The 13,016-nt window shown below is 34.6% G+C and overlaps 1 protein-coding gene across 9 annotated transcripts in view; it reads right to left on the minus strand.

Annotated features, from left to right (window-relative positions):
* Positions 1-7,047: 7,047 nt before the first annotated feature.
* LOC125666201 (POU domain, class 6, transcription factor 1-like) overlaps positions 7,048-13,016 on the minus strand; it is a 41,128-nt gene continuing 35,159 nt past the window's right edge. For 3 of the 9 annotated variants that reach the window (XM_048899317.2, XM_048899316.2, XM_048899319.2), the window contains one exon: positions 7,048-12,382. In XM_048899317.2, the coding sequence (XP_048755274.1) occupies positions 12,186-12,382 (197 nt within the window). In that variant the 3' untranslated portion in view covers positions 7,048-12,185. The remainder of the gene's footprint in view (positions 12,383-13,016) is intronic. The other 6 variants (XM_056151566.1, XM_048899318.2, XR_008799075.1 and 3 more) reach the window with 5 other exon arrangements.

Here is a 13,016-nt window from a genome sequence, read left to right on the forward strand (position 1 = left end):
TCAATCTGATTGTGATTGTATGGATAATCAAAGTACAGGAAGTACTCCAGGGAGTTGAACTTGTCAAACATTCAAGGGAAAAAAATTAAAGTAATTCCCCTGGTGTTTAAAAATAGTATTAATTTATTCTCGCTAAATATGTGAGGTTAATTTCAATGGATAAATACATATATTTACTGTATGCAAAGACTAAGGCATGTTATGGAGTATGTATTAACCTTTAACCCCTCTTATCAGCGATGGAATCGTCCAGATAGTGATGAGCTTGCGATGCTTGTTTACTGGTACAGAAGAAAAACACTTTGGTAAACCGTATTTTGCTATCATTTTGTAAAACGAACAAACTTTTATAAAGTGCTCATAATTGAAATAAGCTCTTTTTATTTTAATTTTTAACTTTTGAATGTAAGATTATATTGCTTACAGAATGTTTTCTGGGACATACATTTTTAGGTAACCTGAATTCATTCAGGTGACCTATTGCTATCTGTTTTTGTCCGTCATCGTGCATCGTGCGTTAACATTTGAACATTTTCAGCTTCTTCTCTGAAACCCCTGAACCAATTTTGGCATATAGCATCTGTGGGTGGAGGGGAACAAAAATTGTGAAATTCATGGTCCCTGGGGCCTGAGGGGTGGGGCAAAAACCATCAAAATGAGTGTAATTTTAAAAAATCTTCTTTACTCCTGGACATCAAGAAGCTAAACTGTGGGCATAATTATAATGAGCGTTGAGCCCTCTACCAAAATTGTGAAATTCATGGCCCTGGGGCAGGGGTTCTTGTGTTAGGGTGAGGCTCTACTGGTCATATAGTGAAAATGTAGAAATTCTTTGAAAATCTTCTTATATTGGTTTTATCTAAGGAGTAAATAACCCTTTTCTTTATGATGTCTCAGACCTAGGTTTTTTAAAAAGAATTATTGATTGAACATAAAAATGACACATGTACTTCATGACCACATAGCTATTCAATGTTTCTTCCATCCAAAAGTAAAATTCTTATATTTAAACACAAACCTAATTCAAACATTGGAAGGTTGTTACATGATACTCAGGTGACCTATAAGGCCCCTGGGCCTCTTGTTTCAAACAAATCGGGGATTTGTTTGTCCTTTACAATATCATATTCACGCGCACCATGAGCTAGGTTGAACAAGTTCATCTCCCAAAAATCAGACGCAATGTAATGGTTTTTTATTGCTAAAATTTGCAACCAAAGGAATGCTTGAATGTAAAGCCACGACTGGGTTTACCTAATGAGCGAGTTCAAATATGTTAAAAGTAGGGGTGAGGGTGATGGAAGTATTGCAGCTACTTATAGTTACCCAAGTGATTTAACTGTACATAATTATATAGATTTGTAATGATAAAAGGAACAATACAATCTCCACGACTACCAACCATATTCTGCCATCTTATTTATCATTTCGTGTTCAACGTGATTACATCATGTTCAATAAATGTGTATGATTAATACTAAATATATGTTTGTTGTAATGAGTTAAATCGCAAATACAATCTGTTAAATGATGTCTGACATGTTTCATACGTCTCTTAGTTGATGAAGGCAGAGGACTTATAAATGGTATATTTGGCTGGTAAACACGGGCTGCTTAATTGTCCTATGCACCTTTTTCCACCACCGGTCCGTGTTTGCCCTATTTTCAGTTTTGTGAATGATCCCGTTCGTTAGCTCTACTTTTTTTTTCTTTTTTTTTTACAACAATGAAAACAATCTCTCACCAGAGGGCACATTACGCTATGCTACAACACCTCTGTCAACGTCTAAATGTGAAGATTCTTGGCAAAACTTACTTTTGCCTATTGCATCATAAATAATAAATTTACAAGTTTTAGTTTTACGCTTTAAATGTTAAAGTGGGATCACAAAAACAATGAGTTCGATGATTATTCTAGTATTATTGAACGAATGAATGAATATAGACATATAATTCCAATGTTATTCATTACAATTGTTTTGATTGGACAAAGATAAATCTAAACGAAAATTTACACATCAATAAATCCAAAAACGCTATGTATACATACGCGCTTGAAAACAAACAATATAGTGCGGGGAAAGTATTCAAATTATTGAAGTTGATAATACAGGGAATGAATTGGAATTATAAGAATCAAATATTCTTTTTGAAGAATTTATTGATGTGTAAACTCTGGACATTTTACTGACAAACTTAACATAAAAATGTTTCGCACTTTTATTCAGTTTGTGAGTAAAATGTCCAGAGTTTACACATCGATAGATTCTTAAAAAAGAATGTTTAATCCGATAATAAACCTTTTTCATTCGCTCAGGCGTCGTATATTTACCATCTTCTGTCTTTAAAAAAATCAGACAAGTGTTTGGTTTGTTTAGATATTATCATTACAATTTCATATGTTAAGTTGGTTTTGGCTACATTTTATCACGTGGTTACTTAAGAAATAAGGTATCATTTTAAAATATTTATCGGGATATAAATACGAGTTGGTCACGTGATCAAATTCCATAAAGCCCTTCGGGCTTTATGGAGAATTTGATCATGTACCAACCCGTATTTATATTCCGATAAATATTTTTAAATGATACCTTATTACTTATATTTACATTTTTTGGTCGGTAACATTGCTGAATTGTGTTAGCAACACGTTTCCATACATTTCAAATTTGATGACGTCTACAACGAAGCGTCATAGATGTTCAAAATGACGACAACACAAAACAAAGTTCCATAAAATGAAGAACTGTCTTAATTATTAAGACGCTAGAAAGCAAGTATATCAACATATACTTATACCGGTACATTAACTTGGGAGTATATAATGGGAAATTCTTCCATATGTCTAATTTTAGGGGGTGAGGGAATTATAATTTAAAGGGGGGTGCGCAATGTTACACTTACAGTTGTGATGCGCTTTCACTTTTGAAAAGTGAAAGACGTTGAAGATCGACTTTGAAAGATATTATGTGGATATTACGGAGTTAACAGAAGACTGAGATGGAGGAACAAGAAGAACAGGGGGGGGGGGGGGGGAGGGGAGTCGTCAGGTGTAGGCAAATCATTTATAGATAGGACAGAGGACTCAGATCACAGGAGTCTGAAGATTTTTTTTTTTTTCAATAATAGAGCTAAAATTAAAAAAAAAATAAAAAAATACACCCCCTAGTTTTTAATAGGGGTGTGTATTTTTTTATTTTTTTTTTTAACTCTATTATTGAAAAAATATTGTTTACAGAAATGCTTTTATCAATTATGGATGAAAGTCCACTGCTTGGAATATAAATAAAACCGTAAATACATTTTGTGATGTTGATTTCATCTATTGATAGATTTCTGTAGTAAGTGAGAGCGATTGCTAGATGTGTATTGCCTTAGTAAAAGTAGTACCTGTTACCTACTTTTAACAAATGTTCATACGCACAGCCGTGACCTCTGTTGACCCCGTAATGGATTTATGCAGGGATAAATACGTTTGCTCGTAATAGTGTTATATAGGAGAAAACAGTTGCAAATGTAAATATTACAAAATAACATACTGTATACCAGGGAATATTCGGCCTCGTTTTATTTTCTCCCTTTATGAGAATCGTGTCTGGGCAAAATTTAACAGCGAAACTGTTTGCAAGTTTGTTGGGGAAAAAAAAAAGGCCTGAGTGAAAATAACGCTGTCTCCACGGTTTACAATAAGTTAAACATAACATTCTGCTTCTGCTGACATTGGATTTCTGTTTGTTCTAAATCTTTCGGAATTTCATCGTTCTCTTGGACAAGGAAGAACCAATGTATAGTTTCATAGGAACCAGTGCAAAAAGATTCAAGTCTGTCAGGTCTGTTGTTAAACTTTTTATAGTTCAAAGGTTAACGAAGGTGTCCTACTACATATCTTGGATTTCAGACAAAAAGTTTGATTCATGTTATTTCTGACCAAACAAAGTATGTTGTCTGTGAACTCACACTGTCTCCCACCTTCCTCTGAAAAGGAGGCACATTGGCATGCACCTATCTGTCCGTGGTTTGGTAGACCAACTGTTGTCCACTCAATATCAGAGGAAGCCATTGCTTGACAGGCATCAAACTTTTAATAGTGGTTTCACCTAAGAAAAAGATGGCTGTTGTTGACCTTGAGGTCAAAGGCCAATCTACTATGGACATATAGCAAGATATTGCGAGAACCCAAGCATGCCTGGTTTTGAAATTATGCTCAATTTTACAGTTTTGTTAGAATCCCGTTCACCAGGATTTTGAGGTATTCCTTTCAGAGACGTTGGCCTTTGACACTTCACCTGGTGATGAAAATTAATATGATTTGACTGCTCACCATAGCGAAAACAAGTCTGTAAGACCGTGTAACCTATTCTCTCCTTAAACTTAAGCTATTAGCCAACACACTCACAGCAGCAACTCGTTGTGACGGGGTCATCTTAAATAGAATTGTATAATTGTAACTCTCTGGGGACAATTGGGATAAAGCACGAATGATTTATACAAGAGAGGCACAGTTTTACAGTAGTGGCTCATCAGCTTTATAAACGTACTAAAAATACATGTACCAAAAATACATGTACTAAATATTTTAACCTTATGTTGACACTCGGGACGGTGACTTCTATTATTGAGTGCTTGAACAGCCACTATCTTGTTAAATGTATCAGTTTGACAGCGCCAGAATAGAACTTAGATCTCTGGTGACAAAATGAAGGAGACTTCAATGCTTCATAATGCTAGTGGCATTTTACTTCACTGTACACGTCAATGCTTCATAATGTTAATGACATTCTACTTCACTGTACATGTCAATGCTTCATAATGTTAGTGACATTCTACTTCACTGTACACGTCAATGCTTCATAATGTTAGTGACACTCTACTTCACTGTACACTGTACACGTCAATGCTTCATAATGTTAGTGACATTTTACTTCACTGTACACGTCAATGCTTCATAATGTTAGTGACATTCTACTTCACTGTACACTGTACACGTCAATACTTCATAATGTTAGTGACACTCTACTTCACTGTACACGTCAATGCTTCATAATGTTAGTGACACTCTACTTCACTGTACACTGCACACGTCAATGCTTCATAATGTTACTGTCATTCTACTTCACTGTACACGTCAATGCTTCATAATGTTAGTGACATTCTACTTCACTGTACATGTCAATGCTTCATAATGTTAGTGACATTCTACTTCACTGTACACATCAATACTTCATAATGTTAATGACACTCTACTTCACTGTACACGTCAATGCTTCATAATGTTAATGACATTCTACTTCACTGTACACGTCAATGCTTCATAATGTTAGTGACATTCTACTTCACTGTACACTGTACACGTCAATGCTTCATAATGTTAGTGACATTTTACTTCACTGTACACGTCAATGCTTCATAATGTTAGTGACATTCTACTTCACTGTACATGTGAATGCTTCATAATGTTAGTGACATTCTACTTCACTGTACACATCAATACTTCATAATGTTAGTGACACTCTACTTCACTGTACACGTCAATGCTTCATAATGTTAATGACATTCTACTTCACTGTACATGTCAATGCTTCATAATGTTAGTGACATTCTACTTCACTGTACACGTCAATACTTCATAATGTTAGTGACATTCTACTTCACTGTACACTGTACACATCAATACTTCATAATGTTAGTGACATTCTACTTCACTGTACACGTCAATGCTTCATAATGTTAGTGACATTCTACTTCACTGTACATGTGAATGCTTCATAATGTTAGTGACATTCTACTTCACTGTACACATCAATACTTCATAATGTTAGTGACACTCTACTTCACTGTACACGTCAATGCTTCATAATGTTAATGACATTCTACTTCACTGTACATGTCAATGCTTCATAATGTTAGTGACATTCTACTTCACTGTACACGTCAATACTTCATAATGTTAGTGACATTCTACTTCACTGTACACTGTACACATCAATACTTCATAATGTTAGTGACATTCTACTTCACTGTACACGTCAATGCTTCATAATGTTAGTGACTTTTTACTTCACTGTACACGTCAATGCTTCATAATGTTAATGACATTCTACTTCACTGTACACTGTACACGTCAATACTTCAAAATGTTAGTGACACTCTACTTCACTGTACACGTCAATGCTTCATAATGTTAGTGACATTCTACTTCACTGTACACATCAATGCTTCATAATGTTAGTGACATTCTACTTCACTGTACATGTCAATGCTTCATAATGTTAGTGACATTCTACTTCACTGTACACATCAATACTTCATAATGTTAGTGACACTCTACTTCACTGTACACTGTACACGTCAATGCTTCATCATGTTAATGACATTCTACTTCACTGTACATGTCAATGCTTCATAATGTTAGTGACATTCTACTTCACTGTACACTGTACACATCAATACTTCATAATGTTAGTGACATTCTACTTCACTGTACACTGTACACATCAATACTTCATAATGTTAGTGACATTCTACTTCACTGTACACGTCAATGCTTCATAATGTTAATGACTTTTTACTTCACTGTACACGTCAATGCTTCATAATGTTAATGACATTCTACTTCACTGTACACGTCAATACTTCATAATGTTAGTGACACTCTACTTCACTGTACACGTCAATGCTTCATAATGTTCGTGACACTCTACTTCACTGTACACTGTACACGTCAATGCTTCATAATGTTAGTGACATTTTACTTCACTGTACATGTCAATGCTTCATAATGTTAATGACATTCTACTTCAATGTACACTGTACACGTCAATACTTCATAATGTTAGTGACATTCTACTTCACTGTACACGTCAATGCTTCATAATGTTAGTGACACTCTACTTCACTGTATACGTTTTTCATATTTCAAACTTTAACTTGTTTCTTCAAAGACTATTTACAAGTAGTGTAATACGTGTGTATTAAATGTGTGTGATCTGCATAAAAGTGATATCAGAGTTTTTGCTCCGTCAACCAACTAGTAAAGATGAAACGCCGTTGTAAAAACATGACATTTATTGACAAAAAATAGATAAATAAATAAATACACAAACAAACAAAAGTCTGTAAAACTAAATCTTAATGTTGTAACAATAAATAGCACCATAATAAAAATAAAAGATTAACCATCTCAACATACTGACATATTACCATAGTGATGCATCACCATAGTGACTTGTTACCATAGTGATGCATTACCACAGCCACATTTTACTACAGTGACATGTTACTATTGTGAAATGTTACCGTAGTGTCATGTTACTATAGTGACAAACTACCATAGTGACATGTTACCATAGTGACAAGTTAAAGCAGCCTGCTCTACACATAAACTTCACAGAAACAAATTTAAAGAGTTGTCTCTCTTTAGTGGACATTTCTCTCACTGCTACCCACTAAAACATCCCATATCAGAGGTTAAAGTTCAGCCTCGTAATCAATAAGAAGTCAAGGAGTATAATATTTACATACAAAAGAACACAATGAAATGGATACAATATAAATAGCACAGATCCATTGTCCGAGGACCTCCAAATGTATAAATAAGTATACCGCTTAAGATCTTTAAACTGAACGATGTTACAATGTTGATGTCCTGATCAACGTGGTATAAATTCAGGATTTTCAGGACACAATATGACATAACATTATTACAATAAATTTATAGATAACACTACCATTTAAGATCCTTAAACTGAATGATATAACATCCTAATTATATAATACTATATAATTTATGATCATTGTGTAATATCATAAGTCAATACAACTTCATACAGAAAAATCACAAATTAGATTTCTATAAAATTCAAAACATTCTACCTTCATGACAGGTTTCCATCATATTCTGAATTTTTTTTTTTTAAATTGGCCTTTACACCAAATAGAATTAAAGAATTCTCAAGGATCATCAATATTCTGCCTCTCAATACACCACAAAAAACCTCAGATCTCTATTCTGAAAAGTGTATACCTGATTCTGCATCCACCACTCAAAACCTCAGATCTCTAATCATTAACAATATGAGTGATTTTAGATCCACCACTTCAATTCTTGGATCTCTATACTGCACAGTATAAGAGTGATTGGTTTGTGATTACAAGCTTGGTTTTTCTACAAATTGCATTTGAAAAAAAACAATAAATATCAAACACAAACATATCAACTAGCTGCCTGCAAATAAATGTCGACAATAACAGAGCGATGGAACTGATATAAACAACATGACACAAAGAGACAAAAATCTGACGACCCTAGACACAATCCAAGTAAAATCAACAGATTCTTAGAGCCTGTACACACATCATTTGTGCGTTTTACAACCTAGCATTCACAACTGTTTGTAGACTTTATATCTTATTGTCAAATAAAGAGTCGTCTTCACCCTCCACTGAGGAAAGGGTTCGGATTTACATGTAGACCTTATTTCAATTATACACACCAAGCATTGTCTGGTGACTAATGGAGAAATCACGTAATTAACACTTACCAAACATCAGAAAAGGGGGACATGTCATTATAGAGTGGAGAGGTGATACTGGGTATTGTTGACCTGTACAAGGAGATGTTATTACACAGAGTGGAGGGTGATATTGGGAATTGTTGACCTGTACAGGGAGATGTTATTACACAGAGAGGAGAGGTGATGTTGGGTATTGTTGACCTGTACAGGGAGATGTTATTACACAGAGAGGAGAGGTGATGTTGGGTATTGTTGACCTGTACAGGGAGATGTTATTACAGAGTGGAGGGTGATATTGGGAATTGTTGACTTGTACAGGGAGATGTTATTACACAGAGTGGAGGGTGATATTGGAAATTGTTGACTTGTACAGGGAGATGTTATTACAGAGTGGAGGGTGATATTGGGAATTGTTGACTTGTACAGGGAGATGTTATTACACAGAGAGGAGAGGTGATGTTGGGTATTGTTGACTTGTACAGGGAGATGTTATTACAGAGTGGAGGGTGATATTGGGAATTGTTGACTTGTACAGGGAGATGTTATTACACAGAGAGGAGAGGTGATGTTGGGTATTGTTGACCTGTACAGGGAGATGTTATTACACAGAGGAGAGGTGATGTTGGGTATTGTTGACCTGTACAGGGAGATGTTATTACACAGAGAGGAGAGGTGATGTTGGGTATTGTTGACTTGTACAGGGAGATGTTATTACAGAGTGGAGGGTGATATTGGGAATTGTTGACTTGTACAGGGAGATGTTATTACACAGAGAGGAGAGGTGATGTTGGGTATTGTTGACTTGTACAGGGAGATGTTATTACACAGAAAGAAGTGATATTAGTTATTGTTGACCTGTACAGGGAGATGTCATTACACAGAGATGGCTAGTTAAATGATTATTCTCATTACAATATTACACTTATGGTTTTCCATAGAAAGACAAATTCAGGATTATAGACTTAACAGAACATAAACTCAGACACTACCTATCTTTTACAACAAACATGAATATTCATATGAATCCATCAATATTCATGATATATACATTCATATTAGAAAATAAATAAGTGGCTAATCATGAATGAGTGTTTGTAAACATATACAATGAAGTTCATTAAAACATGACAATGAATAAATATAACATGCAGCTATATTCATAAGACATTTGACTGAACACACAGGTTTAATAATTTACACATACATATTCTAATCCATGAATGCCAAATTCATGATTATTCATGAAGGCTCAGTTTGCTGGTTTCATTTCAAAAGCTATACATTTGAATTTACAACCCAAACAATTATTTATTCATAGTTTATCTGTACACAACCTTAATGTGGATGTTGTCCCTTTTACATAAAATACTGTAGTGGAAAATAAAATCTAGTCATCATCTACTGCAAGCCTCTATCTTGAAATAAATACTGTAGTGGAAAATAAAATCTAGTAATGTAGAGTAGACATAAAAACCGCAAAAATAAAACTGGGAAAACTGATTTAGACAAGAAAGCCGAGCAGACATGATATTGTTGTAGAACAGCCTAAAATTGTGATAATAAATATAAACATGAAAATATGCAATGGGCAGTTTAAACCTGTTTAGGCCAAAAAGATTTTAGTTAATAGTTTCTCAGGCCCTGTCATGTCTGCTGAAAAGGAACCACATGGATATTTTTTTCCAATCTATATTTATCTATCTATTTATGTAAATAAGGTAACTCTTTAAGTGATAGATACTTATGTGAAACTTTTACAAGGTTTTTACAAGATTTTAAGCATCTTTTCAAATTCAATTATGTGCAAGTGGTTAAGAATACTAGAGTACATTTAATAGTAAATAATGTGTGAAGCAATTTTTTTATATATGACAAAAAAGGTATGTCATCCTCATTCTACAGTCCACAACAAAAAAAGAAAGATAACAGGTAAAAAAAAAAAAAAAGCATCAAAATTTGAAATTTTTGGCCTGAGAAACTACTAATTAATATTTTTTAGGCCTTACAATATGTGCAATTTATCTCAAGAAATACAGAAAATTTTGTTAATGAGCATAATTGATTTCACAGATAAAAAATATTATTTACCCCAACTGTTCTGCATGGCTGGTTTCAAAACAAGGAATTCAAAGTCAACTGTCAGACAGTGAATGCAAATTTTTAATCAATGAAAATGTCTTGCTGTGAGGGTAAATTTTCAATGGTACAAAAACTGCGTAACACGAGGGTAAATTTTCAATAGTACAAAAATTGCTTAACACGAGGGTAAATTTTCAATAGTACAAAAATTGCGTAACACAAAGGTAAATTTTCAAAAGAGAAGGTTGTCGTACTACATTTTTTTTGTCTATCTCTACACTGAACCACTCTGACAGCTAATAATATGTAACACATTCATATACATAAAAAAACAACAAATAAACAGTTTTCTTCAAAAAAGTTCTCCTTAAAAAAGCACATTTATTTAAAAAAAGAAGTAAACATGTATATATAAATAAGTTTTTTGTATAATATTGCACATCTTGTGGTTATAGCATCGAATGCTACAGGCAAAATAAAAAAGTTTTTACAAAATCACTCCACAAACTAAAAAAATGCACAGGATTATGTCATTAGAATTCTCTTGTACTACTTCTAGTGTCATTTCACAGGGAAGTACCTCAATACAATATTAAAGTCATACAGGGCAGTACCCCAATACAATATTAAAGTCATACAGGGAAGTACCCCAATACAATATTAAAGTCATACAGGGAAGTACCTCAATACAATATTAAAGTCATACAGGGAAGTACCCCAATACAATATTAAAGTCATACAGGGAAGTACCTCAATACAATATTAAAATCATACAGGGAAGTACCCCAATACAATATTAAAGTCATACAGGGAAGTACCCCAATACAATAATAAAGTCATACAGGGAAGTACCCCAATACAATAATAAAGTCATACAGGGAAGTACCTCAATACAATATCAGAGTCATACAGGGAAGTACCCCAATACAATGTTAAAACCCTACACGGAAATCCCCAAATACATTGTTAAAGCCTACACGGAAATACCCAAATACATTGTTAAAGCCCTTTATCTGCCTCATACTTCATGACATCGACACAAATATTATGTGTCTCAAAAACGATGAAATGAATCTGTGAGACAACAATGATGAGTACTAAGATTTCCGTCTTCGTCTGAAATTCTACCACATGTTATGAGGGTGGAAGATGGTTTTCCAGGTCTATGTCATTGTTGTAAGAAACTAAGAGCCATACTTTTTCTTTTTAGGCTTTTGAGGTCCTATGGGGCCTTGTTTTTTTAGTTTTCCAATGGTGTTCTATGGGGCAATACTAACTTCCTGTTTTGTGTTTTTGTTCCTTTTTTTACTCTTTTTGATGTTATATGGGGTCTTCTGTTTGACTTTTTTGATGATGTTATATGGGGTCTTCTGTTTGACTTTTTTGATGTTATATGGGGTCTCCTGTTTGACTTTTTTGATGATATATGGGGCCTCCTGTTCAACTTTTTGACGCTGCAAGGGCCTTCTTGTTTCAGCTTTCTGATGCTATATGGAGCCTCCTGTTTGACCTTTTTTGATGTTATATGGGGCCTTCTGTTTGACTATTTTGATGTTATATGGGGCCTTCTGTTTGACCTCTCTATGCACTAGGTTATGGTGTCTCTTGTTTGAGCTTTTTGATGGTGTTCTTCAGCGCCTGTCTTTTGTTACAGAACCACACACGTATCACCTCCCTGTCATAGTTCAGTTTGTCTGACAATTCTGTCATCTCAGCTCCTGAAAAATGAGTACCAGGTTTTATAGATCTGTCATAGTTCAGTTTGTCTGACAGTTCTGTGATCTCAGCTCCTGAAAAATGAGTATGAGGTTTTATAGATCTGTCATAGTTCAGTTTGTCTGACAATTCTGTCATCTCAGCTCCTGAAAAATGAGTACCAGGTTTTATAGATAAACAAGAGGCCCATGGGCCACATCGCTCACCTGAGTCACCTTGGTCCATATCAGAAGATTTTCCATATCTATTTGCATGTAAAACCGTAGTCCCTATTATGGCCCCAAACCTACCCCTGGAGGCCATGGTTTTTGCAAACTTGAATCTACACTATGTCAGAAAGCTTTCATGTAAATATGAACTTCTTTGGCCCAATGGTTCTTGAGAAGAAGATTTTTAAAGATTTTCCCTATATATTTGTATGTAAAACTTTGATCCCCTATTGTGGCCCCATCCTACTCCAGGGGGGCATGATTTCAACAAACCTGAATCTGCACTATATCAGAAAGCTTTCATATAAATCTCAGCTTTTCTGGCTTAGTGGTTCTGGGAAGAAGATTTTTAAATATTTTTCCTATATATTTGTATGTAAAACTTTGACCCCCTATTGTGGCCCCATCCGACCCCCGGGGGGCCATGATCTTAGCAATTTATAATCTGCACTATATCAGGAAGCTTTCATATAAATCTCAGCTTTTCTGGCTCAGTGGT

Source organism: Ostrea edulis, chromosome 10, assembly GCF_947568905.1.
Source record: "Ostrea edulis chromosome 10, xbOstEdul1.1, whole genome shotgun sequence".
Taxonomy (NCBI): Eukaryota; Metazoa; Mollusca; class Bivalvia; order Ostreida; family Ostreidae; genus Ostrea; species Ostrea edulis.